This window comes from Cryptococcus neoformans, chromosome 1 (assembly GCF_000149385.1).
Source record: "Cryptococcus neoformans var. neoformans B-3501A chromosome 1, whole genome shotgun sequence".
Lineage (NCBI taxonomy): Eukaryota > Fungi > Basidiomycota > Tremellomycetes > Tremellales > Cryptococcaceae > Cryptococcus > Cryptococcus deneoformans.
In genome coordinates this window covers 1,562,075-1,590,015 of record NC_009177.1, presented here as the reverse complement: position 1 = coordinate 1,590,015, position 27,941 = coordinate 1,562,075, and the positions used below count along the sequence as shown (strand labels likewise).

Here is a 27,941-nt window from a genome sequence, read left to right as displayed (position 1 = left end):
CTCCCCCCCCCCCCCGATGCACCCCCACGAGCCAGCCCCCCCCACCGAGTCCACCCCCGTCTTCTTCCCCGACTTTGCCGACGCCAGCCAGCCGCTCCTCCAGCTCCGCGCCTGCCGCCCCAACGGCCTCCTCCCCTGCCCCGCCGCCCCCGGCTGGTCCCTCGACGTCAACGACCTCCTCATCCTCCACCCAGACACACACCCCGCCGACGCCGCCTACACCGAGTGGAAGCTCATCACCTGCAGGGTCTGCGGCAAGACCTACGACGGCAAGAACGGCCGCAGCGTCGCCAGACGCCATCTCCAGGACAAGCACGGCATGCCCCTCGCCGTCCAGAGCAGGCGCAGCCGCTGGGATCTGTGTGCGTGTACTTGTCCGTCTCGTCTCCGCCCGTGCTGACAGCCCCGCAGTGAGGATGACCGCCGACGAGAACCAGCACCAGGCAGGCGTGAAGCGCAGACGCCTCTCGTCCTCCCGGTACGTCCCTGCGTCCCGCGTCTGTCTCCCGCAGCCACTGACCGCCGATAGCCAACACGCCAAGCTCGAAAAGATTTACTCTGGCTTCCTCGAGAGATTCGGGCCCCGCGGCCTCTTCACGCCCTTTGGAGTCTCCCTCATCGCTCCCAAGTTTCGCGAGGAAGCCCACAGGGCGGCTCACGAGCCAAACGACACCGGGTCCAGCGAAGACGCCAAAGACTATCTCGACGGGAGCTACGGCAGTGTCATTATACCCGAAGAGATCCTGCGAGGCGTAGCTGCTATGCGCGACGACTGGGACGAGGAAGAGGATGATTCTCTTCTGCCTGCCTGTACATCTTCAAACGACCCAGCCACCTTGACAAACCCAGCCACCTTGACAAACCCAGCCACCTTGACAAACCCAGCCACCTTGACAAACCCAGCCAACGACTTGACACGCTCGACCACCCGGCCCGTCTCTGAACGTCCTACGGCTGCACCTATCAGCACGGCCGCTTTTTACGCGGCTGAATCATCTCAATCGGCAGAACCAAGCAGCAGTCTGAGGATAGATCCCCAAGAGAGTTTTGAAGCAGACAAAACGGTCAAGGCAGAAGCATTGGCCCGTCACGCATAGTGCCGAATCTTTTCCACTGTTCCGTCTTGTTGTATCCGTAGACAATAGTAATTGACAGCCTTGGCTTGTCCGATGCATACCATAACATACACCCGATACCGACTCTACTGCCTCTCTTCCCCCTTCCCTTCCACCTCGCTGCCCACATCCTTCATATCCTTCATCCTCTCTTGCCTCTGCTTCATCATCTCCTCCCTCTTCTCCCTCCCTTCCTGCACACGCTTCTCTATAAACGTACTAATCTTATCCACCATCTCCCCCGCCCCATTACTCTTCACCGTCTCGACAAACTTGAGCACATTCCGGGCCTGGCCGCCTTCAGTGAACGAAGCCTTGTAGGCAGAGAGAAAATTGAGTGAGGGCGAGAGAAGACGGTTGATATTCTCCGGCAACGCGAGGATGGGTGAGAATATAAACGCCAAAGGTAAATGCAGTAGTGTTCTAAACAAAACCTCTTGTCAGCCATACAAAATATCACCAAAAAAACACCCACCCGTGATCGCCCCATTCGAGCCATTCCATCTTGAAATCCTCATCCCTTCTTCTTCCTGCAGACTTTGCAACTTGTCCCCTTGATATCCCTTTAAAATCATACACCCCATCATCCCATTCAAGCTCCTCCATATACCTCCCAATCACACCATCAGGCGTACCGCGAATGTATATGATTGAATACGGTGTTATCCGTGAACGCAGTGTTTCAATAGGAGAATGAAGCCAATCGAATATGGATGGTGGTGGCGGTGGTGACGACGACGACGACAACGTTTGCTCGCTCGAGGACACCACACTCGCAAACACACTCGCACTCGCACTCTCAACCTCTCCCTGCCTCACCCGCGGCTGCGGCCTCAACCTCTTCAACTGCTCTTCCCTACTCCGCACCGGCGCCCTCTTCCTAACACAAAGCATCCTACAAAGCGGCCTCGCCATCTCGCTCTGGGTACACCACGAAAAACACTGTTCGGGCATCGCCCGCAGTCGATACGCCATCTCCTGCCGCCTTGCCTCTTCCGGGTCCGCCGCCGCCGCGGGGACGCCGCCAACCCCGCCACCGCCGGGGGACCCGGGATGGGTTTGGGATTGGTAGTATGGCAGGGTGGGGCCGAGTTTCGTGGCGAGAAGAGTGGCGGACGTGGGGAGGATAGAGGGGTAGAGCGGGTTTGAGCTGCCGCTGGTGCCGGTGCTGGTGCCGGTGCTGGTGCTGGTGGCTGGGATTTCCGGCTCCGTGGATTCGGATTCGGACGGTCGGTGGGGATCTCTGGTAGGCGGCGGGGACTGCATCGTGGGCGGAGAACGACAAATACAATTGAAATAATGGACCACCTACGCAAAACGAAAATACGTAGGCAAGGTCCCAACGAAGGATCGCTTGGTGGCGAGCTCACGCTTATTACGTTTGGCGTTTTTTTTTAGAGTCCCGGGGGAGTTTTTGTACCGGTGGAGGTGGAGGGCATCTCATATTACGAGTTTGTCATTTTCGTCAACTACTGTTCGTATAAACTATCCCAACACATTACAACAGAAACCCACACTGGCCCAACAAACCATGTCCCCCGTAGAAGGATCACCAGCCAAGCCAGAGGACTATCCTCACTTTATGAGCGTGTACGTTCCTATTCTCATTTAGGCCGGGCAGGCGGGCGAGATAAGCGAGAGTAAGGGTGAGATTACAATCACAGCGTTTGGCAGGTTCAACCATACCCATACAACAACCGGTGACAGAGTGAAAGATGCACGCAGTCAAATATATATAGATATATATGTATTGATACAAGCTGACCAGAAAAAAACACACTCATTTAAAATAGTGCCCATGAACAAGCCCTAAAGAGCCTTTCGGAGGGCGGTATCCCCATCGGGTAAGCCCGTCCTTCCTCGTTTCTTACTACAACACGTTGATCCTCATCACTTACCCCCCCCCCCCCACCGCCAGCGCCGCTTTGGTCCACCTTCCTACCTCCCGTATCATCTCCCGCGGACACAACAACCGTGTCCAGCTCTCGTCCAACGTCCGACATGGAGAGATGGACTGTCTCGAAAACTTGGGACGGGTACCAGAAGGCTTGTTAAGCGAGTGTGCAATGTTCACCACCTTGTCGCCTTGCATCATGTAAGTTACTCCCTCTCCCTCTGTGTGATTCTACTTTGTGCAAAGTGGAAGATGAGGCTGATTCTTCCGTCAAGGTGCTCCGCAACTTGTATCCTCTACAAAATCCGTACCGTCGTTCTCGCCGAAAACGAAAATTTTGTGGGCGGGGAACAACTTCTCCGTGATAACGGCGCCAACGTTATCAACCTCGATTCTGAAGAGATTAAAAACATGATGAAAAACTGGATCAACAGTCCGCGGGGTAAAGTGTGGAATGAGGATATCGGAGAGGTCACAGGATCGTAATACAGGAAGAAAAAAAAAAAAAAAAAAAGTACAACAGATTGAGTTTGCATGTATTTTACTTGCTACAAGGATACCGCTTTTTTTAATAAAGTATGCCTACTGCTTAGAATCCCGTCTCACGCTGCTTCTTGGCCGCTGCCAATTCTGTTTTTCTCTTTTTGAAAATCGAATGGCTATCTTTCCCACTACTCGATCCCCCAGCCCTCTTATTCTGCCGTACTTCTCTCGATAACTCCTTGCTGGAAAGATGAAATCCTTGATTAGTATATGCTCCTCACTTTTCCGGTAATCATATAGATTTTGGGAAAAAAAGAAAAAGAAAAAAAAACCCACTTGACACTCTTGTTCTGTTCTCTATAACTGATATTCTGCCCTCCACTCAAATGCTCCAACGGTGCCATGAACCTCTGCACCGTCGTCCCACTCGTACTCGGCTGAGTGCCCGCAATCCTCTTGAGATGCTTACCCCCATTCAACCTCATATAATGGTCCGCCGTCTCTGCCGCGGCATCACCCTGGTTCAGTACCGACTCTAGCAATGACAGCTGTTCGTCCTTGGAAGCGAAAACGAGGTTGGGCATGCTATGAAGACCGTGAAGTTCGGTGATCACTTTGAACGCGTAACCTTGGTCAATCAAGAATCCTTGCCGCTTCGAGGAATAGAACATCTCCTGAGTATCTTTGGAAACAAGCGAATAAAAAAAGGCGTTGAAACCCTCGTCATTTCTTCGCTTTGCCCTCAGAATCCTACCCAATCGCTGAGCTTCTTGTCGCCGAGAACCAAAATGGGAAGATATTTGGATCAAGCAAGTAGCTTCAGGCAAGTCGATAGAAGTATCACCGACCTTGGAGAGGAAGATGGTGTTCAGCTGGGGGTCATGTTGGAATCGCGAAAGAATCCGCAACCGTTCGCCTTCAGGCGTCCCGCCGTGAATAAAAGACTTGCCCAACTTTTTGGCGTACGCCTATTCGTCCCGTCAGTACAAACCAAGATTTTCTCGAGCCCAAGACAACTCACCTCGAGTGCAAACACATTGTCGGAAAATACGATCACCTTGTCGCCTCGGCTCTCATGATAGTTGATCAAGAACTGACATGCTTGAATCTTGTTCGGGTTCATGGCGTGCAAAAGGATGCGTTTGCGAGAAGGATTCCGTAAATATTCGCGATAAAATTCTGGAGTCATGGGGCACCAAACTTCGGCACACTAAAAAAAATAAAACGTCTTGCTCAGTAGTGTATGGACAAAAAAAATTGGGCAACGAAACATACCTGGACAGTGGCAATATGGCCATTTTTAGCGAGATCCATCCAATTGGCTTCGTACAACTTTGGACCAATCAAGTATCCCAAATCCCCAATCCTATCATCCTCCCTTACCAGCGTTGCTATTTTTTCACGTTAGTCTCCATATCATTGTCAATCCACTGAACCGCAAAGACTCACCAGTGAGACCCAACTTGGCATGCACTTTGAAATTATTGATACATTTTCTGAACATATCCGCCGGAGTCACATGCACTTCATCCAACAGTAAAAATCCCCATTCCCTGGACCGAAGGAACTGCATCATCTTTTCCGCATCATGCGCTCGCTTGCCAGTTTTGGCAATCATGGAGTAGGTTGAGATGACGATGCCCGCCGACGTACTGAACATTTCTTTTTCGCCCTGGGTGAAGGCACAGATCTGTCGTTCCGAGATGTTGGAGAAGTGAAGGAATTGTTGCTTCCATTGGGCTACCGATACACTACCCGTATAACGTCAGAGGCTTGCACAACGAGAAAAGAAAAACAAACCAACGCAGAAGTACAGAGCACCAACGCGCTCTTCTTGATCGTACATGCCGCAGTTATGCCCACCAGCGTTTTTCCCGCTCCACAAGGTAAGACAATGATACCTGACCTGGCTCTACCGTTACCAAACATTTTGGCTAGACTCATCTCCTGATACGGCCTGATGACTGTCATGGGCTTCAACTGTATATCGAGATTGGGATTGATCGTGTCATTTCTGAAATCGTACTCTTCCAATGCAGGAAGATCGATATCCTTGCACCGTCTTCGAACATCCTCCATCCGCTCGCCAGACACCTCAAACGAATGAACTTTGTCATCTTCATCATCCATCTCATCTGCCTCGCTAATCCCAATCACTGCACCCAAGACAGCATCATTCTCACGAGTCTGTTCGGCATCTTCACCCCTCTCTCGTCTTCGAGCTTCTTCTGTCCCAGGAATGGCAAAGTCTCGTCGTGGACGAGCACCTTCCTCCGCTCCAAATACAGTAGGACCTGTTACCTCTTCACGATGCACCATGCATTCCTTGATGACTTCATCGTTCATCAGTTTTTGCAAGAATTCGGGGACACTCGTTTCAAGGAAGTATCGGTTGTCCTTCAATACAAGCCGGACTTTACCAAACGATGCGGTCCATTCTTCTATTCGCGCGACAAGTCGCGGTGAAAGGGGTGTCTTGCTCAGACGAGAGAGGACCTCAATGATGACCTTGGTCTCAAGACCAATTGACATGGCAGAATGTAAAGAAGGCTTGGTTATGCGGTATTCATGTATAAGGGCGGGCCTATATCCTTTGTCAGCACGATGAACAGGTAAACTTAAGTCATACGGATGACTCACCGAGATACTGGCTCGGAAATGGCAACCAGGAAATCTTGCGCTTGCTTTGCAAAGGGAGCAAAGGCCTCAACAATACTGTCCAGACATGGTCAGCAATGACTTGCTGTGTCGGATCCAAGGACCCAAGTACCCACATATTACCGCGATCATCTACCCAAAGCGGTCTCAAAGAATGATCACCTTTCAGCGTTTGGCCTGAAAGATCCACTCCTCGTTTACCAATTAAACCATCAAAATACCCTTCTTCATCCTCGTCTCCTTCTTCTTCCTGCTCAACAGCGGTATTGCCCTCCACTGCCCGTCGTTGGAGAGAGGACAAGTTTATCTTAATTTTTGTACCAGAGCCTGAGCCTGAAGCTGTGGGAGTGGATGTACCGTGCCGGGCTCCATATTTCTTGGAAGGCTGCTTCCGAGTGCGGCGTGGTGCTTCATCGTAGTCGGAGTCTGCTGAAGCGTCCGACTCAAAGAAATCGAGGGATGAAGCTGGAGAAGATGGTTCGCTCATTTCGGAGAAGAGAAAAGGCGATAGATGAAGAACAAAGAAAGAAGAGAGGAAAGAAAGCAAAGAAGGACGGCTTACGGAGCAAAGTGACGGACTGCTGCATTATTAGCTGTTGAGATTGCCGGCGGTGGCAAAATGTTACGTAATTCAGTTATTCGACTGTTTTGAAAGAGGGAGATTTTTGGTTCATCCCTCGCTCAAAGTCGTCTCTCCAACGACATTTCAGAAGACAGCCGCCAAAATGGTAAGTTCAAACCTTTCCTAACAGCCCATTCTCACCCACTTCTAGAAAATAAAAACCATCTCTCGCTCCCTGGACGATCATCTTCCCTCTTCCTCCTCTGCTCCCCATCCTCTGTCGCACAACCTCGCGCCTCATCTCCATCCTTTTGCAAAGCCAAGAGAATACACACGTGCCGTCACTGCCGTAAAGATGGAGCGCATGTTTGCCAAGCCTTTTGTTGACGCTCTTGGTGGTCATCAGGACGGTGTCTACTGTCTGGGTAAAGACTCGAGACGGGCCGGCGTTGTTGCCGGTGGTGGTGGCGATGGCGAAGTCATTGTACATTCCTTGGGCTTGAGGAGACCATTGCTCAAAATCCCAGGAGCCCATAGGGGTATGGTCAGTGGTATATGCTGGACGTCTGAGGCGCAAGACCGTCGGAGAGGACTGATCACCTGCGGCAAACTTGACGGCACCATCAAACTTTGGCGAAGCGAGGCGTTTGCCCCTGGTTTGAGAGACAAGGATGCTTTTCAGGGCAATGAGTTTGGTCTTGGACAAGGTGAAGGAAGTGGATTTTTGGACCAGGCCGGAGCGATTGGAGAAAGCGGGTATGATGAGGAGGAAGGCGGAGGCTTGTCGCTTGATTCGGCAAAGAGGGATGCGTTGGGGCAAAATCTTGAGCCCACGATGACTTTTACATCCAAGAACGGTTTAAACGGCATCGATCATCACCGTACAGATGCGGTATTTGCTACTGCTTCAAACACTGTGCAGATCTGGGACGAGCAGAGGACGGCACCATTAAGTACACTTCAGTTTGGAAGCTCAATGGAGACAGTGTCTGGCGTCAAGTTCAATCAGAGCGAGACTAGTGTGCTGGCAAGTGTGGGTAATGACAGAACAATGTGTTTGTACGATATCCGAACGGGCAAGGCCGAGAGACGTATTGTTACCCAGGTGGGTAATATTTTTCTTCATTCATTGCGGAGGGATTCGTGCTTAGCAATACGCAGTTCACGTCCAATTGCCTCTCGTGGTGTCCCACTCTCCCCACCCTTCTTCTTCTTGGCTCAGAGGATCACAACCTCTACACATTTGACATTCGTAACCTGGAAACTCCTAACCAAATTTACAAGGGCCACGTCGGTGGTGTCATGGGATGCGACTGGAGCCCGACGGGTGAGGGATTTGTCTCTGGGTCCTATGACAGAACTGTGCGGTTATGGAACAGAGAGGAAGGCAAGTCAAGGGACGTTTACCACACCAAGCGGATGCAGAGGTAAGTTCAAGTTTGACGTGATTTGCATTTTATATGGACGTATCCTAATAATTACTGCAGAGTATTTGACGTCAGCTACACTCCCACTGCCGACTTTGTTCTCTCCGCGTCGGATGATGGCAATGTGCGCATATGGAAATCGGATGCGTCCAAGAAACTCGGCCCTGTTTCGACCAAGGAGCGTCAAGCTATTGAGTATCGACAAAAACTGGTGGAGAGATACGCCCGGGAGAAGGGAGTCAGGGAAGTCAAGGAGAGGAGGCATGTGCCGCAGAGCATCCACAATGCCACAAAGCTGAAGAGGGAAATGATAGAGGCGCGGAATATCAAGGAGGACAGGAGGCGGAAGCACTCACGTGCTGGGCGGGAGAAGCCGAAGGCGGAGAGGAAGAGTGAGTTGGCTGTTGTGGTGGTGGGATGTGTGCTGACGCTGTGCAGAGACTGTGGTTGTGGAGCAGCGGTAGGGGGGGCGTGGTATATAGAATGTGTTCATAGGTGGTGTGATGTATGTGCAGTATATATGGCGTGGTGTCCGGATCTGAGTGGGTGCGCCAGGCGGGCTGTCCTGCTGCGTGTTTCAGTTTCTGGTCCCATCTCATCCAGTCATTCTCTTGTCCATCTTGTCTTTTTGCCCTCTCATCCACTATCCTCTTATCCACTCATCCATATCGCCCGCATGTCGCTATTCGGCCAGATCAAGCGGCACAACCCTGCAAAACCACGCCGCTCACCCCTCCCCACCTCAGCATGGGACGACGACCGCCGCTTCGGCCTCTCTGGCCCCTCTGCATATTCTAGATGGTTCACCACCCTTTACATCCCCCTCCGCCTTCCTTTTGGCCACCCATCCGACTCTCACTCCCTCTCCTCGGGCTCATCCCTAGGATCCCCAAGACCCTATCACGCAAAGCCCAGAACTCGCCATCTCAAAGTCTACCTTCCCATTCCACCTCGCCTCTACGCCCGTATTCCGCGCCTCAATTCTCCCATTCGAGTCCTTTTGCTACTCGTCTTCAGTGTAGTCGTGGGCTTCTTCCTTCTTGGGTTCAGAAAAACAAGACAGGGTGAAAGAACGTGGTCTCCTCCGTTTGTGGACCCAGATACAATGGTCATTACACCGGAAGAGGCAGCGATGGTATGGGAATGGGAGATCTTGAGTGGGCACTATCCGAGTATCGAACATCGTATGCCATCAGTACTTTTTCCCTTTCCACATGCTGACTTGCTGCTTAGCTCCCGACCATCTCCCGCTTTATCCCTCCCTCAAAAACCCTGTCGTACCCGCGACACTCCTCCCTTCCCCATCGTCCCCAACCCCTTTAGTCGCATATCAAAACCGTGCAGACAAATTCCCTTCCGCCCATTTGGCTGGAAACGGCCCCGAGCGACATTATCTGTCTGTATGGGATATGCGAGAAAGTCAGCCTGGATTCCCGGCAAGGCCTATGCCGGGGTCCATCTTGGATCTGGACTTAGTGTTGGAAAAGTGCGATCTTGGCACCAACAAGGTGAGTTGTTTCTCGTTTTATCAAGGTGAAGCTTATCAAACTAGTACGTGCGAGATTGTTTGGAATTCCTGAGGATTGGAGGAGGTCTTGACATCGGCAAACGGGTGCGAAGAGGCAACTATTTGACTCAGTATAAACAGCTCTATTATGAGGAATCCACTCCTTCCCAATCTCTCTCCATGATGCCTCGCAACCTTAAGCAATCGACCGGCCGATCCAAAACCCCTCTTATCCTTCCCGATCCCTACGATATCCCAGCAAGTTTTGACTCCCGTGACGCTTGTGATCCTTTGCACCCCAGGATATTCCACATATTCTGGACAGGACCGTTCACAGATAAGCCATACATGGCTGTCATGTCCTTCCTCTTTACTCAGAATCTTGGGCTCGACAAGCCAGTGGATGCAGTGTCTGATACTGCAAGCGTCGTTCGCGGGACTTGTCGACCCCAACTCTGGTTGTGGATCAACCCTGGTCCTGCTGCTGCCGTACCCAATCCTTCAGCTAAAAGAGAAATGTACGAACAGTTGGCTACAAACCCATGGTCTGCGCCTTTCTTGCATGACAGATTTAGGGACGTTGTCAAATTCAAGATGTGGAACACCACTGAACAGCTGGATGGTGTGGCTGAACTTAAGGATCACTGGCGAAAAATGCCCATCTTCAACTCGGGCGGAAATACGTATGGCGATCCAATGGGAAAGACCGAGGACGAAGTCAATGAAGAAATCGAAGACGAATCAGGCAAAACTGCCTCTCCCAAAAAGAAGGGTGGCCTTTTCGAAAAAGTTGGCTCCTCCTCAGAATCGGACTATGACCGTTTGTCCGTCATCCTCTCCGACATGGCACGATTTATCGTAACTCATAGATTTGGCGGTATCTATCTCGACGCTGATACCATCTTCCTTCGTGATTGGGAAGAACTGTGGAACTACCGAGGCCAGTTTGCCTACCGCTGGTCATGGCACGAAAAATACAACACTGCAGTACTCAAGCTCCACAAAGGCTCCGCTCTCAGCACGTTCTTGTTCAAGACGGCTTTGGAGAACGGACTAGATTTCCACCCCATGACGGTATCGAGGTATCTGAAAGATGCCGGATTGGAAAAGCTTCTATTCAGAGTGCCCGATGCGTTGTTTGACCCGGCTTGGTTGAACATGGAAAGATACCAAAGAGATAGGCCGCCGTTCCCGTACTTCCCAGAGTGAGTCGCAGCAACCTTTTACAACGTTAGGTGAGAGCTAAGGATAATCTAGATTCTCCGTCTTCTTCTCCAATGACAAGTTTGACACCGCTGGTCCTCAGCCATTAGGGTTCGATGGGTTTTTCAGGGGTGCATTCTCCTATCACTTCCATAATTTCTGGTAATCTTCTCTCTTGCAGTTCAAGATGGGCTAAGCTGACTGTATGGTTTTTATTATAGGTGGCTGCCCTTTGACCCCTCGCGCAACTTTCCAGATCTCGGTCATCGATTCATCAAAGGCGAAAGAGCTTTGCGTGATGCCGCGCGTTCTTCATCCTCCGACCAAGCTTCCCACCTTGTCGGTGACGATGTCGAGCCTCGCAGTGTCCTCGATCCTAGTCAAGAGGGCGTTGAAGGTGACGGTGATGTCACGAGCAGGGAGGACATGGATGATGAGCTTGATTTGAGTTGGTCAACTGTACTCAAGAGGAGCTTTGAAGGATTTTTGAGGGGAGAGAGGCCAAATGCTTATGGGGAATGGCTGGAATGGGGGGATTAGGTACAGGAACTTGAGCAATTTGGATGAAGGTCGTGCAGGGGGGTGGGGGGGGGGGGGGGGCATCAGGTTTGGATGAACGATAGACTGGACGACATACCTATACCTTGAAACTCTTGAAGATACCCCGAAAAGGCTTTGGAGATTTTTTTTCTTGCGGCTACAAAGTGCTATAGCAGTGCAGCTCGAGTGTTTTTAATTTTCCTTTATCATGCCGCCATCATCATTTTCAACTTCCGTTCATTATTATTATCTTGCTTATTATACTATAACAATACTACAATACAAGCAGGTCAAATAGCATCGTCTACGTGTAAGTAATTGCTTCTTGCGGCGATGTCATTTGTGCATACGTCTGATTGTACGATTGTGATTATTGATTAAAAGCAAGGCCGCTGCTCAAAAAAATGTTGTTTTATCTTTTGTCTACTCTACTTTGCCAATTCAATATCGTTGCGAGCAGACGGAGGGTGTACGTCGAGTGCCTCTAGGTATTTAGGGGGTGAAAGCAATAATACGAAATCCATTAAAATCCCTTCTTTTGAAAAAGCCTTATATAAAGTCAAGCCAAATAATGCCCTGCATAAATGATAACCTACCACCACCTTTTGTATGATGTTCCTTGATGCATTTGGTTGGTGGTGGTGGTCCACGTTTTCTTCATAGTTCTTGGAATGTGATGATAGTTTTTTGCAAGGTTTTGATACTTGCTGAAAATGAGCTATGGACTTTATTTCGTTATTTGAAGAAGAGGAAATTCCATCCAGTGTTGTTTCCCCCTCGTTGTTGAATCTACTGCGTTGTTCGTTGCTTGTTCGCATAATACTCGTAATGATAGGAAAGACAGCAGAAGAACTGCGCATGATGGTCCGTCCTTTATTATGGCACATTATTCTTCCAACACAGACGTTAGATGTAACCTTTGTTATGTTTGATAGACAGGTGCACGAGTAGAGCAGAATGAATCTTAAATCATGTGCCTTCCTTAGTGAGTAGCAGAAAAGAAAGGTAAGTACTAGCTGAATGAAAAGAAGAACAGACCTTCGACGTGCGTGATGAGAAGCCAGTCAGCCGTGGTGTGCTGCTTGAACCCCGTCCCTCCTCTAGGATGCTCTTCTTCTTTGTATGTTTTTAACCAACTAGCAAGCTACTTTCTGCCTCCATCGCCTCCTCTACAATCATTATCGTCAACTTCCATCTGTCCTTCCTCAAAACACCTTAAAACATCCCCCTCAATCAGAACGCAGTTCATCACCGGTCGATTATCTACTACTGTCTTCCTCATCGTGCAACAAACATTGTCGTGCTACTACGCAACGAAAAACCGTCGGTTATTGCTACTATCATAATTAACTTGCCAGAGTCCCATCAATCAAGCTCTCAGCACAAGACCACCCTACATAACTAAGTATTGATAACGTATCCTTTCTATTCTTTTGGCGGCACGCAACATGTCGTCTTTCGTCGGGTTCTATTCTAATACCTCAGTTCCACCAACCTCATCCCATCTTAACCTATATTCGTCAGAGTATGTCTACGATGATCTTGCAATAAATCCAGTAAATGGCGCCTTCGATGGAACTAATCTAAGCGCGAATGAGGAAAGCTGTAATAGCCGTTGGTGGGGCTGTAAGACAGTGAGTTTTTTCAGTAAATAGCCATTGCGACTTTCAGACATTAGTTATTTACATTCTCTGCCCACCCTGCTCTACAATACGCAAAGCAGGAATCCTTTCCGACTGAAGTGTATATGACAGAGCCGAAGACCACTTCCTACACCTCCTGCCCTTCTGAATTCTTACCCTTTGACGGACCCCCTTCAAGGCATTTTTCCCCCGTACAAACTTATGAGGCATCCCCTTCGTCCATGGGGACAATCCGGGAGGTCACAGATGATAAGTTGAACGGCGGTGTCAAAGAAGAAAGCACTCATAGAATGCCTCAGAAGACTTCTCAAGTCACCGAGAAACCAACAAGAAGGTCTGCCGATCTTTCTAGATTTGAAAGGTTTAACAGCAGCAATGGCAACGAGGATCTTGTTTTATCAGTCCTCGACGGCCACAAAACGGAGAAGTTAATCCCCGACATGGGGTTGGATGAGCTTCTAATGATAGATCGCAGTAGCCGAACCCGAGAGATGCAGAACCGAATTCGTGCCCTTCGCAGTGAGTCTTTACAAATTTTTTGAAGTCGCCTACGAAGATACGAGTGCTCAAGCGGACTTATAGACAGGAAAACGGCATTGGAATCTCGAAAACGGAAAAAAGATAAGATGAGAACTCTCGAAACGGAGAATGAGAGTCTTCAATCTAACAACGAGGAGTTGTCAACACAACTTGACCAAATGATTGAGAAGAACACAATGCTAACCGATCAACTCTCCCAGCAATACAAGAAGGTCATGGAGCTTGAAGGTAAACTTTTGATTATGAGCCAAACGTGCAACAACGCATCAGAGTTATCGAGCCAGAACATTCAATGTTCCTCTTGCAGCGATGCTTGCTACTCTTTCTGGCCACCTTCTGTTTTAATGAACAATCAGTCTAGTGGTGTGGTCGAAGATTACAGCTATCCAACTGCTATAAATGGGAGTGATTGTCATCGGTAGTACAAAAATTTCTCGAGACGATAGCCGGTGTGTATGAATCAACCTGTTCCCCTTCTCTTATCTCTGCTCGTCAGTCATCGAACCCCCGCACAGTCGGCTACTACCCGCTACCCAAAAATCATTAAACTCTAATCGATTTGGGGGAACATCCGTACTATTAATTCTGAATAAAAGTGACAGCGGCTGGAGCAGAAGGAGAACAATGAGAAACGACCATATAGCTGGTTTAGCCTGAGGGGGCGAGGACGGAAGAACCATTGGGCGGCGAACAGTCTGAAAAGTCTCTTGTTATTAAGGAGGAAAGTGACGTTGTTCAAAACGTACATTTGTACTCATTCCAATCTTCTTCACTTTAGCGAGTCGACAGATATTCAATACTTGCTCAGCATCAACGACCATCTTTTTATATTATTGCGGTAAAAACAACGACTTCTAGCTCCTCTCCAGCACCACAGACAATGAGCCTTGCCAGCCAGCGATTATTGAAAGACGGGTCTCTTGAAAGGATTTGAACATCTTTTATTAGCAGCTAAATTAAAAACCGAGGGTAATGACACTTGGAAACCGGAACGTTTTCATGCATAATGACATGATGACAAGTCCTTTTTTTGAGGTGATTAGCAAGAGCAAGAGGAAAACAGCTTTTCCAAAGGACTAGTCCTCGTAGCCTTACTTCCGTGACTTGGTGGGTTGATAAAAAAGGCTTTGTTATAGGAGTTGAGCATGAGCTGCAGCCCGCCAGTTGATATGATTGATATTTTCGGTGTTACCGTACCGACGGACCGAGTATAGTTGGAGTAACCAATGAATGTTTCTATATTTCTCAATTATGTAAAGTATCTGCTTTTTTTTTTGATTTAATTATATTACGTGCGCTTTTATTAGGGACGGAGTTCGGCGGATGATCTATTTATCGTTTGAGGAGCGATTTCACCCTTACAGCGAAAGGTTCACGCAAGCCAGACCTTACTGGCCATTCCATGTATTAATCCACATTTACATCCATAAAATTCTGCCATTACCACTCAACACATCATGGACCCCTGTATTTAAACCCATCGGATATAGCCACTTTCTGTGAACCGCCGAAATATGGACTGGACCGCCCGATTACGACCTTTGGGCATTGCAACACTCACTGCATTTCTTTGTTTTGTCACTGCCGCTGTCAAACCATGGGCGCGGATATGCGGGGAGTGAGTTGGCCTGTACGTCAGTAGCCCCATTAACTGACCACAATGTGCCTCTAGATGGGGCTTTCTTGTCTATACATCTTCATTGATTTTCTTTTTCCCTCAAGGTCGTATTGGCCCACAAATCGAAGCAACAGGTCAGCCAGAAAAATATGACGCAAGTCAACATTTATAGAGGCTAAAAGAAAATTGCAGTGCTCGGCATAGCTGGAGGTACAATAGGAATTGGATGGTCGAACGGAACACTAGCAGTGGCCGCCTGGTGTGGACGGCGGTACGGTGCTGATTCTAACCAAGCCAGGGCCATTCTGGGCGTCGGGTTAGCCCTTTTGTGTATTGCTTGTGAGTGCAATGATTTTCTTTGGAATGCAATGACCCTTAATTCGTGCATAGCCGGTCTTGTAAGAAGCTATGCAAGGCGCCTCAATGCATTTAGCAAAATCATGGTGTTCTTTCCTATTTTCATGCTTACCAGTCAGCAATCTATTCTACATGTGAGTAATTTGCCTTCAAACCTTGCAAATTTCTATCGAATTGCTCCTAATTGCTTCCTTTTCATCACCTGCCTGTAGATGTCAGCATCATTGTTTCTTGAACAATTTTATGTGGTCGTTTTTTCTGGCATCTTGCCACTTTTGGTTACCGTGGTTTTTGCGCCTCATCATTCGTTATCTCATCAGTTTGGATCCGAGGTCAAAGAGTCCATCAAAAATATCTGTATATTACTACCTCTATCATTCCATCATATATTCGGTGATGGCTCTTTGCCCGCAACAGAAGACGGTGACTCGGAATCCCCAACAAGTGCCAAGAGAATTGAGGCACAAATGCAGGATATCCGCCCTCCAACGCAGGATCAACTTGCAAAAAAGCTCAAAGCCACTATCTCCAACCTTCAGTCTTCTAGTGCATCTTATTTAAGAACAACACCCCGGGTAGAGGGGCAATTTTCTGCACTTCCTGCCGTAATAAAAGCCCTCCAGCGTATGGCCCGAAATCCACTTTTAGGCCCCACTAGTCATATCCCCGGCGAACGAATCCAAGCGGCCTTGCACAAATCTTTCCCTCCCAGCGCACCCCCGTCACCCCATCACCGTCGCAAAAGCTTCAACCACTTCCGTCATAAACACAGTGACTCCGCCTCTTCTGAAGTTGACCTGAATATGGAAAACTTGACTAGACGAAAACCCCGGCATTTGGCCAATTATAATCATCCAAGAGATGTTAGTCCTAACCTCGCCTTGTCAAGCAGGCCCGGGCTAAAAGATAGGAGCGATCGGCTCTTGTTGGTTATGGTAAAAGCTCTACATTCCATCGACCAAGTGCTGCCTAGCAAGTTTGGCTGGTCTGTGGTCACCCCCGCAGAAGGGGAGGCGGACGTAGTTTCCTCTCGAAACTTGCAGGAGTGGAAACGATCTCTTGAAGAAGAATTGCTTCATATCCAACGAACTCTCGGATCTTTGCTTGGTGACGTTGATCCTGATCAATCTGGGCGCTTCAGCCTCACAAATACTTCCGATATTCCGCCCAGTCGTGTGGATAGCCCGGTAGAACATCGTGTTACCTTTTCTGAGACGCCCGAAGTAAAAAGCGTACTTCATAATCGCGATCGATACCGTCTCGCGTTCTATATGACAGCTCTCCTTGATTTAGCGAGAGATGTGCAGAGTTTAACGGAGACGATTTTGAACGCTCCAGACTACAAAAGACCCTCAAATGTTTGGCTTGCCTCATTGCGTCTGTTGTGGGTCAATCGTCAAGATGACGTTACTGTTGCGGCAGATGGCAAAAGTAAGCTCGTCCAATGATTCTCCGAGACAGAAGGCTTGTCAAGCTTACTATTAAAATTGAACAGGCGTAGAGAATGATCTGGTGTCTGAGGAAGAGCAGCCCTTTGATGAGCTCAAAGAGTATCAAGACATGGATTTTGTTACCGCCATGCTTCACCAATCTCATTCAGCATCTTCGATTACTGGACCAAAATATAGCATCCAAAGAGCGTGGAAGTTATTGTGGAACCAACGTAGAGTCGTCAAGGGTAAGTTGTTCGGATGTACCTTGACCCTTCCCTGACGTTGAGCAGCTCGTATTACCTTATCACGCGCAATGCACACTATCAAACACTCACGACATGTCCTATTCAGCATCAAACTAGCGGCTGGGATCTGTCTTCTATCTGTCCCTGCTTGGATGCCTGCAGATAACTCAGCCCGGCATTGGTATGATACCTCTCGAGGAGGATGGATGGTTGTCAGTTATATGTTTGTACTGGAAGATACCACTGGTGCAATTCTGAAAGTGGGATTTCTTCGAGGTCTGGGGACCTTTATTGGTGCTATCATGGGTTATGTTGTAAGTTGCAAGTTCAGATTCGTAATTTCATCCGCTGAGATAGCACCCATAAAGTGCGTTGTCATTGCCAAGAGAAATGCGTATGGCCTTGTGGTCCTCGCCACAGCTTGCTCAGTCCCCATATCATACAATGTCTTATTTGCTTCATTACCGGGCCTCGGAGTCGCAACGTGAGTGACTCGGTTCATGTATCAATTTGAGGCTAAAGCGAACATCTCAGCGGCATCACTCTTCCTCCCATTCTGTTCATCCCATATCTCGGCCTGGCAGAAGGTCAATCTGATTTCTACTTAGCTTGGAACCGATTCGTCGACATCATGATCGGTACTGCCGCCGCAGTTTTGGTCGGCACCTGGATCTGGCCTGTGCACGCTAGAGTCCAATATTTCCGAGTTGCGGCCAGCATGTTAACACATCTGACGGAATACTGTGAGCAAATAATCTTTAGATGCCTGCGATGTCGCTGATCCAATTACTATATTCTAGATCTTCGTATGAGCCGGTAAGTGCTAAGCGTTGATATGTCCTTGATATGGCGATGGTAGGTCTGAACAAACGAGTAGAGATCTGGTGCGGTCGTCGCTCGTTTACTACGCAGATGACAAACAATACGAGCAACTAGAAGCCAAACTCAAGGTAATTCGATTTGCACTATGTCCGTTTGTTGTATTTGACTCGATTATAGCGGGACTTTCAATTGGGGCGTGCTTTGGTGGCAGTCCAAAGGCAAGAAGTTTCTCTTCTCCCCCGGCCAATCAAGTTATACTCCGAAATCATCGATGCTAGCGAACGTTTATTGGAGATTCTTATTGAAACACGGATTTTACGATTTGGTGTACCGAGAAAAGAGACCGTTCTTGATGTGTTACCTATCCGGAGAGAGCTGGTAGGTGTTTTTCTTGAAGTTACTGATAACTAGTACCAGCCCTGCGCTAAACTTGTGCAATGTCAGATATCAACTGTATTGATTAATCTCTGGTCTTGCAGTCATGCCTTTGGTTCTCGAAGCCCTCTCCTGCAATTCTTGCCTTCTCCTCGTATTCCTTTGTCAGAACTCATGGATGTGACAGAGGAGCATGCCAGACATCTATTGGCCTTGCGGAAACAAGCTACGAACGGCAGCGCAGGAAACGGGGGTAACGTGCAAGCCCCCGGGGTTCCGTCCTTGACCGAATCTTATCAGGCGGAGCTGGCAGTCGTGTATGGGATGGCGGAAAATGAAGCATTGGGAGAAGTGTGCAGCATTCTAGAAGAAGTGAGTGGGCAATCGACGAGGCGTCGCGACCTCAAGCAAGCTAATGAATTGATTACAGCTTGTCGCAGCCGCTAGAACACTGTTTGGGACTCAGGCTTTTTTACAAACTTCTTAGTGGTCGAGTGTTATATAATGCAGTCTCGTTATAATTCAGCTACGCTTCTAACAACAATGCATTCATGAAACCAATGTCGCACTCCACCGATCTGAACAAAATCCCGAATTAAACGTCGCCTGACACCAGCCGGTCGACTTCGATGTCCACGGTCTGTTCCTCTTGACCTCCCGTTCTCAACTTCACCGAGGCCTTCCAGATCCCAAGCTCCTTCATTCTCGCTCCAGCTTCCTGCTCTACCCACGAAACCTCTACGTCCTTTGAGCTCAAACCGTAGTTGGTTTCGAGTACTTCGTACACGTTGGAAAGACTAAGAGATCCGTGCAAAGTGGGAGAAGTAGGGGAAACCGTTCGAAGAGGGAAGTGGAGAGTATTGGGAAGTAAAAACAGGGAGTCAAGGAGATGCTGAGGAGTTTGTTGTGGACCTTCTGAAGATGCTTGTGGATTCTCGGGGGTAGCCCCGGGAGCTTCGACTTGTAACCAATGGACTTTTCGCTCTTCCTCCTATGTCAAAACCAGGATTCAGTTACTATCTAAGTATCCCATTAAGATTTCCTTACAGTCATTCTCAGTATTTGGCGTTGTTTATTATCTTTGAAAGCGACAAATCGGGCCTTTCTTGCGGGCACGAGATCATTTCTAGCCCTACCGGGAGCGACAAAAAGACGATCATCTGGGCATGATCAGCACCTTAATGCGCAGCGCAGATAGTGCATAGAGACTTACATCCTTTCCCTAGCCCTGGGACATCTTGAAGAAGCTCGACGAAGGCTTCTCTCTTTGTCAGGGACCTGGAAGTAGTCTAAACGAAGCGTCAGTAGTAGTACGCTGCTGTCCAAGCCGGTTTAGGCGTACCGAGAAGGCCCTGAAGGAAGAGAATGTTGATGATGTGAGTATTTTGGAGCTTGAGGGAAGCATGGGTTATGAGTTATGGACATAAATGTATGTACAAGACGTTTTGTTGGAGAGGATAGCGACAGAGTATGAGGGCGAGTTTCGAGGAAAAAGCGGGATCACGTGACCTGGTCTCCTGTTTACTCGTAAATATTCGATTCTGCCTCATAGTAGTCGCACCTGCTCATCTAAACATTTATACATCATACTTCCAACCCTCAGTATGGATAGAGGCGCAGCAAGGAGCAGGAAAAGGTCTCAAAAAGACATCAAGCCTTCTGCAGCCCACCCTCCCGCCTTCGAGGAGCGAAGCAAACCCGTCGGTCCGGAACAGAGAACCAAGAAACAGAAGAGACCTGAGAGAGGCGAGCAATCGAAGGATCCCAGTTTGTACAAGCCGAAAGCAGTTCGCACTTCTGCTGCTCTAATATATTCAGAAGCACCCTGTGCTCTTCCTCCACCTACCGAGCAGCTCGAAAATGTCCGCAGAATTGATTTGAGCGGTAGTGAAGCCAAAGATGTCTCCTGGCTAAATGGTCTGGGAGTAACATGGCTCAGCCTTGCCAACTGCCCCATACAGCAGGGCTGGGAGGCGGTTGGTACTTTATCTGAGCTAACTGGTGAATCCGATTTTGCAATTAGCATACACCGAAGTTGTTCACTAATGAGACATGCAGTGCTCAACATCAGCGGCTGTGGGCTTAAAAAGCTTCCTGTGGCCCTTAAGAGCTTATCGAAACTCAAAGCTATCGTTGCTATGAACAATGAATGGACGGAACTTGATGAAGAAGTAGTTGGGGCTTGGACAGACCTCAATTCACTCAGTATGTCGTTTAAACCGTTCCCCTTTTTCATTGTATATTAATCCGTCTTTTATTCATAGTTGCTTCTCACTCTCCCAATCTGGTGTCCCTTCCCTCGACGTTATCAAATCTTCATCATCTTTCAAAACTCACATTCTCGCACTGCCCTCGTCTGGCCGCTTCTTCCCTTCCAAATCTATCGTCGCTTCCCCTACTTCGAGATGTCAAGATGAACAATCTCCCCAACTTGACTATTCTTCCTTCACACATATCTTCTTGGGGTAAAGGTGATATGTCGGTCGTTGGAAAAGGGCAAGGTGGCTCCCCTCAATACGGAGATGGCCTGCAAGTCCTTGATCTTGGAAACTGCTCCCTCGCTTATCATGCGATCGCTTCATTGTTTGGTCTCACCGCGTCCAAGCGTAAGCCACTTTGGCCACACCTTCGCTCTCTTTCCCTTCACTCGAATCCTATCGCCACTACACATCCCCAATATTCTGAGCTTTTACAAGCTTCACCCGATCTACCCAATCTGCAGATCATCGATGCGCATCGTGTTGTGGAAAGAAAGAGAAAAGGCGAGAGATCGGAAAGCAAGGCCGACAGGAGAGCAAGGGAAAGAAAAGAGGGTCAAATGAAACCTTCGGGAGCAAATGTAGGCAGTGGGAAGATGAGGAAATGGGGTCAAGTGACGAAGGCCGAGGAGGATGGCGACACGAAGCAAGCGACAGATAAGGGTGCGAACAAGCCAAAGCTGTTCAAGGGAGAAAAGACGGATGTCAGTGATAGTGTACCTTCTTCAAGGAAAAGGAAGCATGGCGACCAAACCGTTGAGACAGTGACGAACAGACAAACCAAGCTGGACGTGCCTAAAAAGAGAAAGAAGCACGAAAGTGCTCCTTACGCGTCTTCATCTACTTCCATACCTAACACTATCACCAACACGCTCAATGCTCCTGCAGCTGATCCTAAAGAGCTACATCGGTTACCGCACCAGGAGAACGCATCCAACATCAACGATTATCGCAAGGAGAAATCTGCTGTTGTGGGTCTCATTGAGGTAAACAAAGATGGCGGGGAAGTCAAGTTGAGCACTCATAAGAGGAAGAAAATCCAAGCAAAGGGTCTGGTTGGCAAGGAATCTACAGGAGGCGTGGATTTGAAGGAGGTATTCGGGAAGGGAAAGACTGCAGAGAAGGAAAAAGAAAGCGAGAGTGCTGGGCTTGGCGTTGGAGAGTGGTGAGGTGCATGAAAACAGATGTTTCACATTATTAGTCGCGGTTGCATTGGACTTGTATGCATATTCTGTACTCGATACTATTATCCATCTAAACAGTCGTACAACATTGTCATTGTGGCATATCAGTCATCACTATCCTCGGAACTTTCATCCTCTATATCGCCGGCCTCGGCACCCATTGCCAAACGCCTTCTTCCTACCCCTCCTTCCACAAACCCAGGTACTGTGATCTGTTCCATGCCGTCGGTGAAATCAAAACCTCCAAGAGAACCGGAGTCTTCTTGCGCTGGGAACTGTCCAAAGGCGTCAGACATGGCAAAACTATCCAATGCCGCAGATGCGGCGGCGTCTACCTGTGCTTGATCTTCCGGCATATCAGGTGTCTCATCCACAGCATTTGGATCCAACCCATCGAGCTCCGCTCGTAGAAGCCTAGCCATCTCATCTTCTTCGTCATCACCTTGTTCGACCACACCTCCTTCGCCATGATGAACTTGGACAGCCTCCGCGTTTTCATCGTCATCATCATCGCCAAACAGGTCGTCCCCATCTGAATAATGTGGCGAGGAAGCCTGTTCACCATCTTTAACTGCTACAGGCGTTGGAGCTTCGCTATAGCCATCTCCACCTTCATCAAGATCGACATCCATCGGAGTCTCAGTTGTGACGGTAGACTCTTTGACGTCCCTGTGCTCGGCACCCTCCCCTACAGCGGTAACTTCAGCAGCCTTTTCTTTCTGATTGGCAGCTTCCACTGTGGCACCCTCTTCAGCTTTTCCAAGTTCATCGACAAGGGCCTGTCTTGCGCCAATTTTGGCAGTGACATCGGCTTGAAGTCCGGCGATTGTTTCTTCGAAACGTTTCTAGGTAGTTGGAAAAAATAAATTAGTCGACCGAAAGAAAGCTCATGTAACCTATACGTACGACCATAATAGGATTACCACCTGTGAAACCAGCACGTTTCTTATCAATGACTGCTTCCAGGGCCTTGATCTCGCTTGTAAATTGCTTGATCTTCGCTCTTTTCTCCAAGGTCTCCTCGTCATATTCTGATTTATCACCTTCGTCATCATCGTCATCATCTTCAGATCCGCTTGTGGCTCCATCATCCTCGGATATACCCGTGAATTCAGACTATGCGTGGTCGATTATTAGAATTTCCCACGAAAAGGATGTCAGAGGATACTAAACTTACACCACCTGTGCCCTCCATAAGAGCAGCTGCAAGCTCTCTGTAGATTCATTGGTCAGCAAATTTCGTGTGCACATTTTGAAAAGCGTACTGATCGAGAGTGCCATCATCCCCATCGTCTTCTTCCCCTCTTTCGTAGTCTCCTTCACCTTCATCGCCCATTTCTGTACCCCAATCTGTCCCCCCTTCTCCCCAGTCCTCCATCTGCGACGGCGCAACTGATCCAGGATCATCGTACATTTCTGAGCCACCATACTCCGACCCCATGTCCCCTTGATTGTAATTTTGCCAAGTTCCATTAGGGTCATAGTCGATATAGTACTGATCATCAATATCTGGGTCCTGATGAACCTCTATCAAGTCTGAGTTTGTCTTGTGTAAGCGGGATGTAAAGGGAATGAGCTCATGAAATAGCTTACCGAAAGCAGTATCCTCTGCTTCATCATCTTTCTTCAGCAGATCCTCAACCGACTCTTCGACGACTTCAATCGCTAGTCTACTCATTCTCTTCCTGAATCTCCTCTTCCTGACATGCTTCATTGGAGGTGTTATACCGTGCGGCCAAATGTATTCATCTATCTTTAACGGTTTTTCCGTTATGGACGCCTCGTCTGCCACAGGATTTTCAACAATTAGCATCTGAGAGATGTCGGCAATCTTGAACAAATGTCGGCTATCGAAAGTTTTTTGGGCTTCAATGATATTGGGAAGGTCGACGAGTTTAGCAGCATATGTCATATTGTTGACTTTGAAGGCCGCTCTACGGGGATCTAATAGTCCACACGTTACCTTTTCGCAAACAGCGTGTTCATGCAACGAAACCCACCTAGAAATTTGAATTCAACACCGTCCAGACCTTTGCCCTTGCCTTTGACCATATCCCTCAACCCCGTAACGCCATTTTTTCCTTCGGCAACATCTTTCGGGACCCTCAAGATGAATTGCTCTTCAAAGCACAGCGGCTCTTCTGGATTTTCGTCCAATTCTCGATCATACTCGCCCAAAAAACTTGACATTCTTCCACCAGAGGCTTCTGTCACCCCACCAGATTTGAATGAAAGCTTAAGCTTTGCAACTCCTCCACTCCCAGACGCATTTCTTTCAGATAACCTAGTAGAAGCCCGCATCCCGCCTCGAGCACCTCTTGATCCTCGGCCGCCTCGAGATCCCCTTCCCCTGCCTCTTCCCCGGCCCCTACCTCGCCCTCGTGCTAACCCATTTGCGTCCCCTGTATTTTGATACGAATATCCAGATAATTCTGCACCAATTTGTTCGGCAGAAATTCGAGGAGACGGACCAGCATCTGCAGAAGCGAATGATGCAGGGGGCGCTGCTGGGACGGTGAAGGTCGGAGTGTGTTCTGGAGGATATGACTCGGAAGAAAAGGTGATGGATGAGTGACCTGGGTCAGCAGTATTGGGTGTGGGTATCTGGTGAGGGTCCATTGGGGGCAGGGCGGCTGCAAGTACTATTAGATGCTATGGACACGACGGAAAGAATGGCGGTTTACAAAGTGACAACAACGATTCCGATAATACGTAATCATACTCGCTATTATGCCCAGAGCCCCAGACGGATATCGGAGTGGCCCGATATGCAGCGAGATGGCACGTGACAATAATAATGGCACACCGGACCACATGAGGTTCGGCACAACAATCCTCGACAGTTCAGATAAATATTGGAAGCCACTCACTCTATGAATTGGGATGGTCATTACCATAAAGCCTTCCACAGTGCTCGCAGATACGTCGAAAGGGACATGAATCGATGCGATTGGTTGCATCGAATGAAGGATCGATGCGCCATGCGCTGATATGCGAAATATTCGAAAGCGCAAAGGGCTTTATCCAATTTATTCATACTGATGATATATACTGCGCCCTACTGGTGCATCGAGACTGAACCAAACAGACACCAGCTTCCTATATTTTAGAGCTTACTGCCTTTGGCAGCTTCGTTTGAAACTCGAACAACGGTTTTGCCCAGGTTTTTCCCCTCAAACATCTCCCTCAACGCCTGCACGCAACTGTCCAACCCATCAATGATATGATAGTTGAACTCCATCTTGCCCTTCTTGACAAGGTCGGAAAGATACTTAATACCCTCCGGAAAGCGGTCAGCGAATTGGAAAACAATGAATCCTCGCATAGTGGCCTTCATGGAAATGATGTTGAAATAGTTATAGATGGGGTCGGGGACGGTGGCACTGATGACAATGAATTAGACACCAATTTTTTGGGTCATCATGGTAGTACTCACTTGTACTGGGAAATAGCACCGCATGCAACGATTCGGGCGAATGGGTTGAGCTGGGCAAGGGCCATGTCGAGGATTTTACCGCCGACTGAGAAGTGTTATTGGCAATTTTGGACCTTGAGTGATGTGACTCACCGTTGTCAAAATAGACGTCAATGAGACCAACTTTCTTGAATTGTTCCTTGAAGTCATCATCTTTGTAGTTGAGGGCGTTATGAGCTCCGAGCTTCTTCAGATAATCAAGCTTTTCTTTCGAGCCGGCAATGACGGTAACCTTGCAATTGGGGTGGGCTAGAGCGATTTGTGTTGCGACCTATGATCGTAATTTAAGTCGGCCTATTAACAATGACTTAATGGGTAACTGAAACATAACTGACTAGACCGACTGCGCCAGCGGCACCAGAGATAACGACATGATCTCCATCCTTAATCTTGCCGACTTCGATCATACCCTACGTGCGCAAACATGAGTATGCTACTTTTAGAAAAATCACAAATGTCAAGGATGTCAATACTCACAAAGTAGGCGGTTAAACCGGTCATGCCGAAAAGACCAAGGTGGTCAACGTCCCTAGCTCCCTCAGGCGTCCTGGTGATTTCATCAGCGCTCACCATAAGAACTAAGTATATTACCCACTCTCTTTTTGTAAGGCCTTCAGTGGGGCCAACGTAATACTCTTGCCAGTTCAAAAGGCCAAGCACCTAAGCTCGTGGTCAACAGGCTCGAAACATTCGCCGGGAACAACGTCTTACCTTGTCACCAGCCTTGAAATCCTTAGCTTTGGAGGCAATGACAGTGCCGAGACCATTTGCTCGCATTGCTGCCCCAATTTCCACTGGTGGCATGTAGGAACGGCCCTCGTTTATCCAACCTCGCATTGTGGGATCCTGAGTGTTGCAAAGACAGGGAAGTCAGCGACAGACTAATGCTTGGTATTGGCCAGGTAACATAACTTACAACGCTGGCATAGTCAACCCTGGCGAGGATCTCTCCGTCCTTGAGCTCTGGGACATCAACGGTCTTAGACTTGAAAGTAGTATCCGTCACTGGGCCCTTCTGGGGGCGCTCGTTCAAGATGATTTGGACGTTTTTCTGAGGGCTGGTCATTGTACAATTGAGGTCGGTTGGTTTAGTTGTATATAGTACTTGTCTATGTACAATGGCGATTTGAGTGACGAACGGGAAAGGTGGTAGTGGATTCTGTCTTTGGGTTTATATAATGCAAAGTGCAGTGTAATCAATGTCATGGAAGCAACGTATGCGGCTCCCAGCTTGAGCTCCAATATTATTAAGCCACCTTCTTGTGTTGATACTGACCTCCACCTTTTACAGTCATAAACGAGATGTCATGACGCGACTCCGGCCACAACCCGAGCCCGCAGCAGCCGGCCACTGGCCAACCGGGTGGAGATCGTAGCCCAGAATCGCAGAAAGAGCTACAGAGTATAACATAAATCAATGCAGCCTACGACGGCACATGGTGAATTCTGGGATAATCATAGCCATCCAGCGCCAGAGATCAATGAGTTTCTATTCACTATCCGACACAACCCTGCCAGCCATGCGCCGCGTTCTACCCGTAAAAACAGGCTGATCACTCTCATCTTCATTCTCACTCGTAACGCTTCTCACCCTAATCCATTATTCAATCAGACAGTCACCCAATACTTTGATCTCACACACTCACCTAGGTGGAGGACCTCCTCTCGTGGGTCTATCTTCGTCCCCTAAAGGTATCACGTCACTATCTCCGCTGTTGTCTCCAGACCAACTCCCCTCTTCCTCATCGTCTATGAAAGAATCTTCGTATCCCTCCGAATCCGTGATGGCGTCCGTATCCACAGATATATTACCACCATCAACATGATCAGGCGGTCCGTCCTCCTGGGAACTTGGATCAGAGCCTGAGTTGGATTGATCATCGCCAGAATCATGGCCAAGTGCGTGACGCTGACTGTAGATAGTCGCCAGATGAGGATGGAAATCAAAAAAGCGTTGTCCAAAGAATCCTCCGCTATTTTCATCTTCTTCATCGTACAGAAAGTCTTCTTCGTAGAAGTCGTCAAAATCTTCGTTACTTTGACCTTCCACTTCGCTGTCACTGCTAAAATTATTGCCGCACGTAGAACAGTTCCCATCTTCAATCTCTCCCATACATTCAGGGCAACGTAAACATTGGTCAACATCATCATGCAATTTGTAGGTTGTTGGATCAGGCGGGAATATGAATTTCCAAGGATCGGAAGCGGTGGACGAAGACGATTCAGAGGGATGCGAGGCCAGGAGAGGTGAGGGATTGTCTTGATGTAAACCAAGAGGTTCAAGGATGCTGCGCAAAAAGAATACGCGGGTGGGGCGGCGCACAATGATACAACGGCACATGTGGCAAATCTTGGTGTAATAAGAGAGATTAGACGTGGAGGTTATTGTGGTAGGCGGGCGTCGATAAGCCCCAGGCGAGCGGAACCAACTGAACAAGCTGTGGAGAGGGTAAGTAGTTAGACCATGTAGATTTGAAGATCTGTCTATCTACCAGGATTTGCAAGCCATGTGCCCGCATGAGAGCCTGTTATCCCATGATTAGTGCCATAGACAGGACCAAACGGAGTCAGAGAATTACGACGCCTTACATGTAAGGATCTT

General features: G+C 48.6%; 11 protein-coding genes across 11 annotated transcripts in view; 5 read left to right on the top strand and 6 right to left on the bottom strand.

Moving 5' to 3' along the window:
• Positions 1–16: 16 nt before the first annotated feature.
• Positions 17–1,097, top strand: CNBA5780 (hypothetical protein; the record flags this gene model as incomplete). Its single annotated transcript, XM_772788.1, has 2 exons — positions 17–362; positions 412–1,097. The coding sequence occupies 2 exons, from the start codon at positions 17–19 to the stop codon at positions 1,095–1,097; spliced, it is 1,032 nt and encodes a 343-aa protein (XP_777881.1).
• Positions 1,098–1,201: 104 nt separating this feature from the next.
• Positions 1,202–2,381, bottom strand: CNBA5770 (hypothetical protein; the record flags this gene model as incomplete). Its single annotated transcript, XM_772787.1, has 2 exons — positions 1,202–1,538; positions 1,591–2,381. The coding sequence occupies 2 exons, from the start codon at positions 2,379–2,381 to the stop codon at positions 1,202–1,204; spliced, it is 1,128 nt and encodes a 375-aa protein (XP_777880.1).
• A 265-nt stretch (positions 2,382–2,646) lies between these two features.
• Positions 2,647–3,495, top strand: CNBA5760 (hypothetical protein; the record flags this gene model as incomplete). The annotated part of the gene is made up of 4 exons (XM_772786.1): positions 2,647–2,705; positions 2,909–2,959; positions 3,034–3,210; positions 3,285–3,495. 4 exons carry the CDS (start codon positions 2,647–2,649, stop codon positions 3,493–3,495), a joined length of 498 nt encoding a protein of 165 aa, XP_777879.1.
• Positions 3,496–3,598: 103 nt separating this feature from the next.
• CNBA5750 (hypothetical protein) lies at positions 3,599–6,637 on the bottom strand (the record flags this gene model as incomplete). Its single annotated transcript, XM_772785.1, has 8 exons — positions 3,599–3,734; positions 3,829–4,460; positions 4,514–4,702; positions 4,768–4,883; positions 4,942–5,243; positions 5,297–6,076; positions 6,133–6,207; positions 6,267–6,637. The coding sequence occupies 8 exons, from the start codon at positions 6,635–6,637 to the stop codon at positions 3,599–3,601; spliced, it is 2,601 nt and encodes an 866-aa protein (XP_777878.1).
• Positions 6,638–6,875: 238 nt separating this feature from the next.
• Positions 6,876–11,389, top strand: CNBA5740 (hypothetical protein; the record flags this gene model as incomplete). The annotated part of the gene is made up of 8 exons (XM_772784.1): positions 6,876–6,878; positions 6,924–7,817; positions 7,874–8,139; positions 8,200–9,323; positions 9,373–9,647; positions 9,692–10,851; positions 10,904–11,011; positions 11,071–11,389. 8 exons carry the CDS (start codon positions 6,876–6,878, stop codon positions 11,387–11,389), a joined length of 4,149 nt encoding a protein of 1,382 aa, XP_777877.1.
• A 3,697-nt stretch (positions 11,390–15,086) lies between these two features.
• On the top strand, positions 15,087–18,909 carry CNBA5730 (hypothetical protein; the record flags this gene model as incomplete). Its single annotated transcript, XM_772783.1, has 14 exons — positions 15,087–15,190; positions 15,245–15,324; positions 15,383–15,529; positions 15,581–15,681; positions 15,760–16,978; positions 17,043–17,225; positions 17,271–17,539; positions 17,594–17,709; positions 17,760–17,968; positions 18,026–18,041; positions 18,103–18,175; positions 18,225–18,425; positions 18,492–18,794; positions 18,853–18,909. The coding sequence occupies 14 exons, from the start codon at positions 15,087–15,089 to the stop codon at positions 18,907–18,909; spliced, it is 3,078 nt and encodes a 1,025-aa protein (XP_777876.1).
• Positions 18,910–19,017: 108 nt separating this feature from the next.
• On the bottom strand, positions 19,018–19,827 carry CNBA5720 (hypothetical protein; the record flags this gene model as incomplete). Its single annotated transcript, XM_772782.1, has 4 exons — positions 19,018–19,413; positions 19,470–19,582; positions 19,636–19,711; positions 19,765–19,827. 4 exons carry the CDS (start codon positions 19,825–19,827, stop codon positions 19,018–19,020), a joined length of 648 nt encoding a protein of 215 aa, XP_777875.1.
• Positions 19,828–20,026: 199 nt separating this feature from the next.
• On the top strand, positions 20,027–21,849 carry CNBA5710 (hypothetical protein; the record flags this gene model as incomplete). The annotated part of the gene is made up of 3 exons (XM_772781.1): positions 20,027–20,423; positions 20,481–20,627; positions 20,687–21,849. The coding sequence occupies 3 exons, from the start codon at positions 20,027–20,029 to the stop codon at positions 21,847–21,849; spliced, it is 1,707 nt and encodes a 568-aa protein (XP_777874.1).
• A 119-nt stretch (positions 21,850–21,968) lies between these two features.
• CNBA5700 (hypothetical protein) lies at positions 21,969–24,483 on the bottom strand (the record flags this gene model as incomplete). The annotated part of the gene is made up of 5 exons (XM_772780.1): positions 21,969–22,709; positions 22,771–22,980; positions 23,042–23,078; positions 23,130–23,808; positions 23,865–24,483. 5 exons carry the CDS (start codon positions 24,481–24,483, stop codon positions 21,969–21,971), a joined length of 2,286 nt encoding a protein of 761 aa, XP_777873.1.
• Positions 24,484–24,970: 487 nt separating this feature from the next.
• CNBA5690 (hypothetical protein) lies at positions 24,971–26,405 on the bottom strand (the record flags this gene model as incomplete). Its single annotated transcript, XM_772779.1, has 8 exons — positions 24,971–25,247; positions 25,301–25,385; positions 25,433–25,610; positions 25,675–25,749; positions 25,817–25,886; positions 25,935–25,999; positions 26,051–26,185; positions 26,256–26,405. The coding sequence occupies 8 exons, from the start codon at positions 26,403–26,405 to the stop codon at positions 24,971–24,973; spliced, it is 1,035 nt and encodes a 344-aa protein (XP_777872.1).
• A 423-nt stretch (positions 26,406–26,828) lies between these two features.
• CNBA5680 (hypothetical protein) overlaps positions 26,829–27,941 on the bottom strand; it is a gene marked incomplete at both ends in the record, with an annotated part of 2,051 nt that continues 938 nt past the window's right edge. Inside the window, 4 exons of the mRNA XM_772778.1 lie at positions 26,829–26,931; positions 26,986–27,777; positions 27,832–27,864; positions 27,929–27,941. The exon at positions 27,929–27,941 is cut by the window's right edge and continues 76 nt beyond it. Coding sequence (XP_777871.1) covers positions 26,829–26,931; positions 26,986–27,777; positions 27,832–27,864; positions 27,929–27,941 — 941 coding nt within the window. The remainder of the gene's footprint in view (positions 26,932–26,985; positions 27,778–27,831; positions 27,865–27,928) is intronic.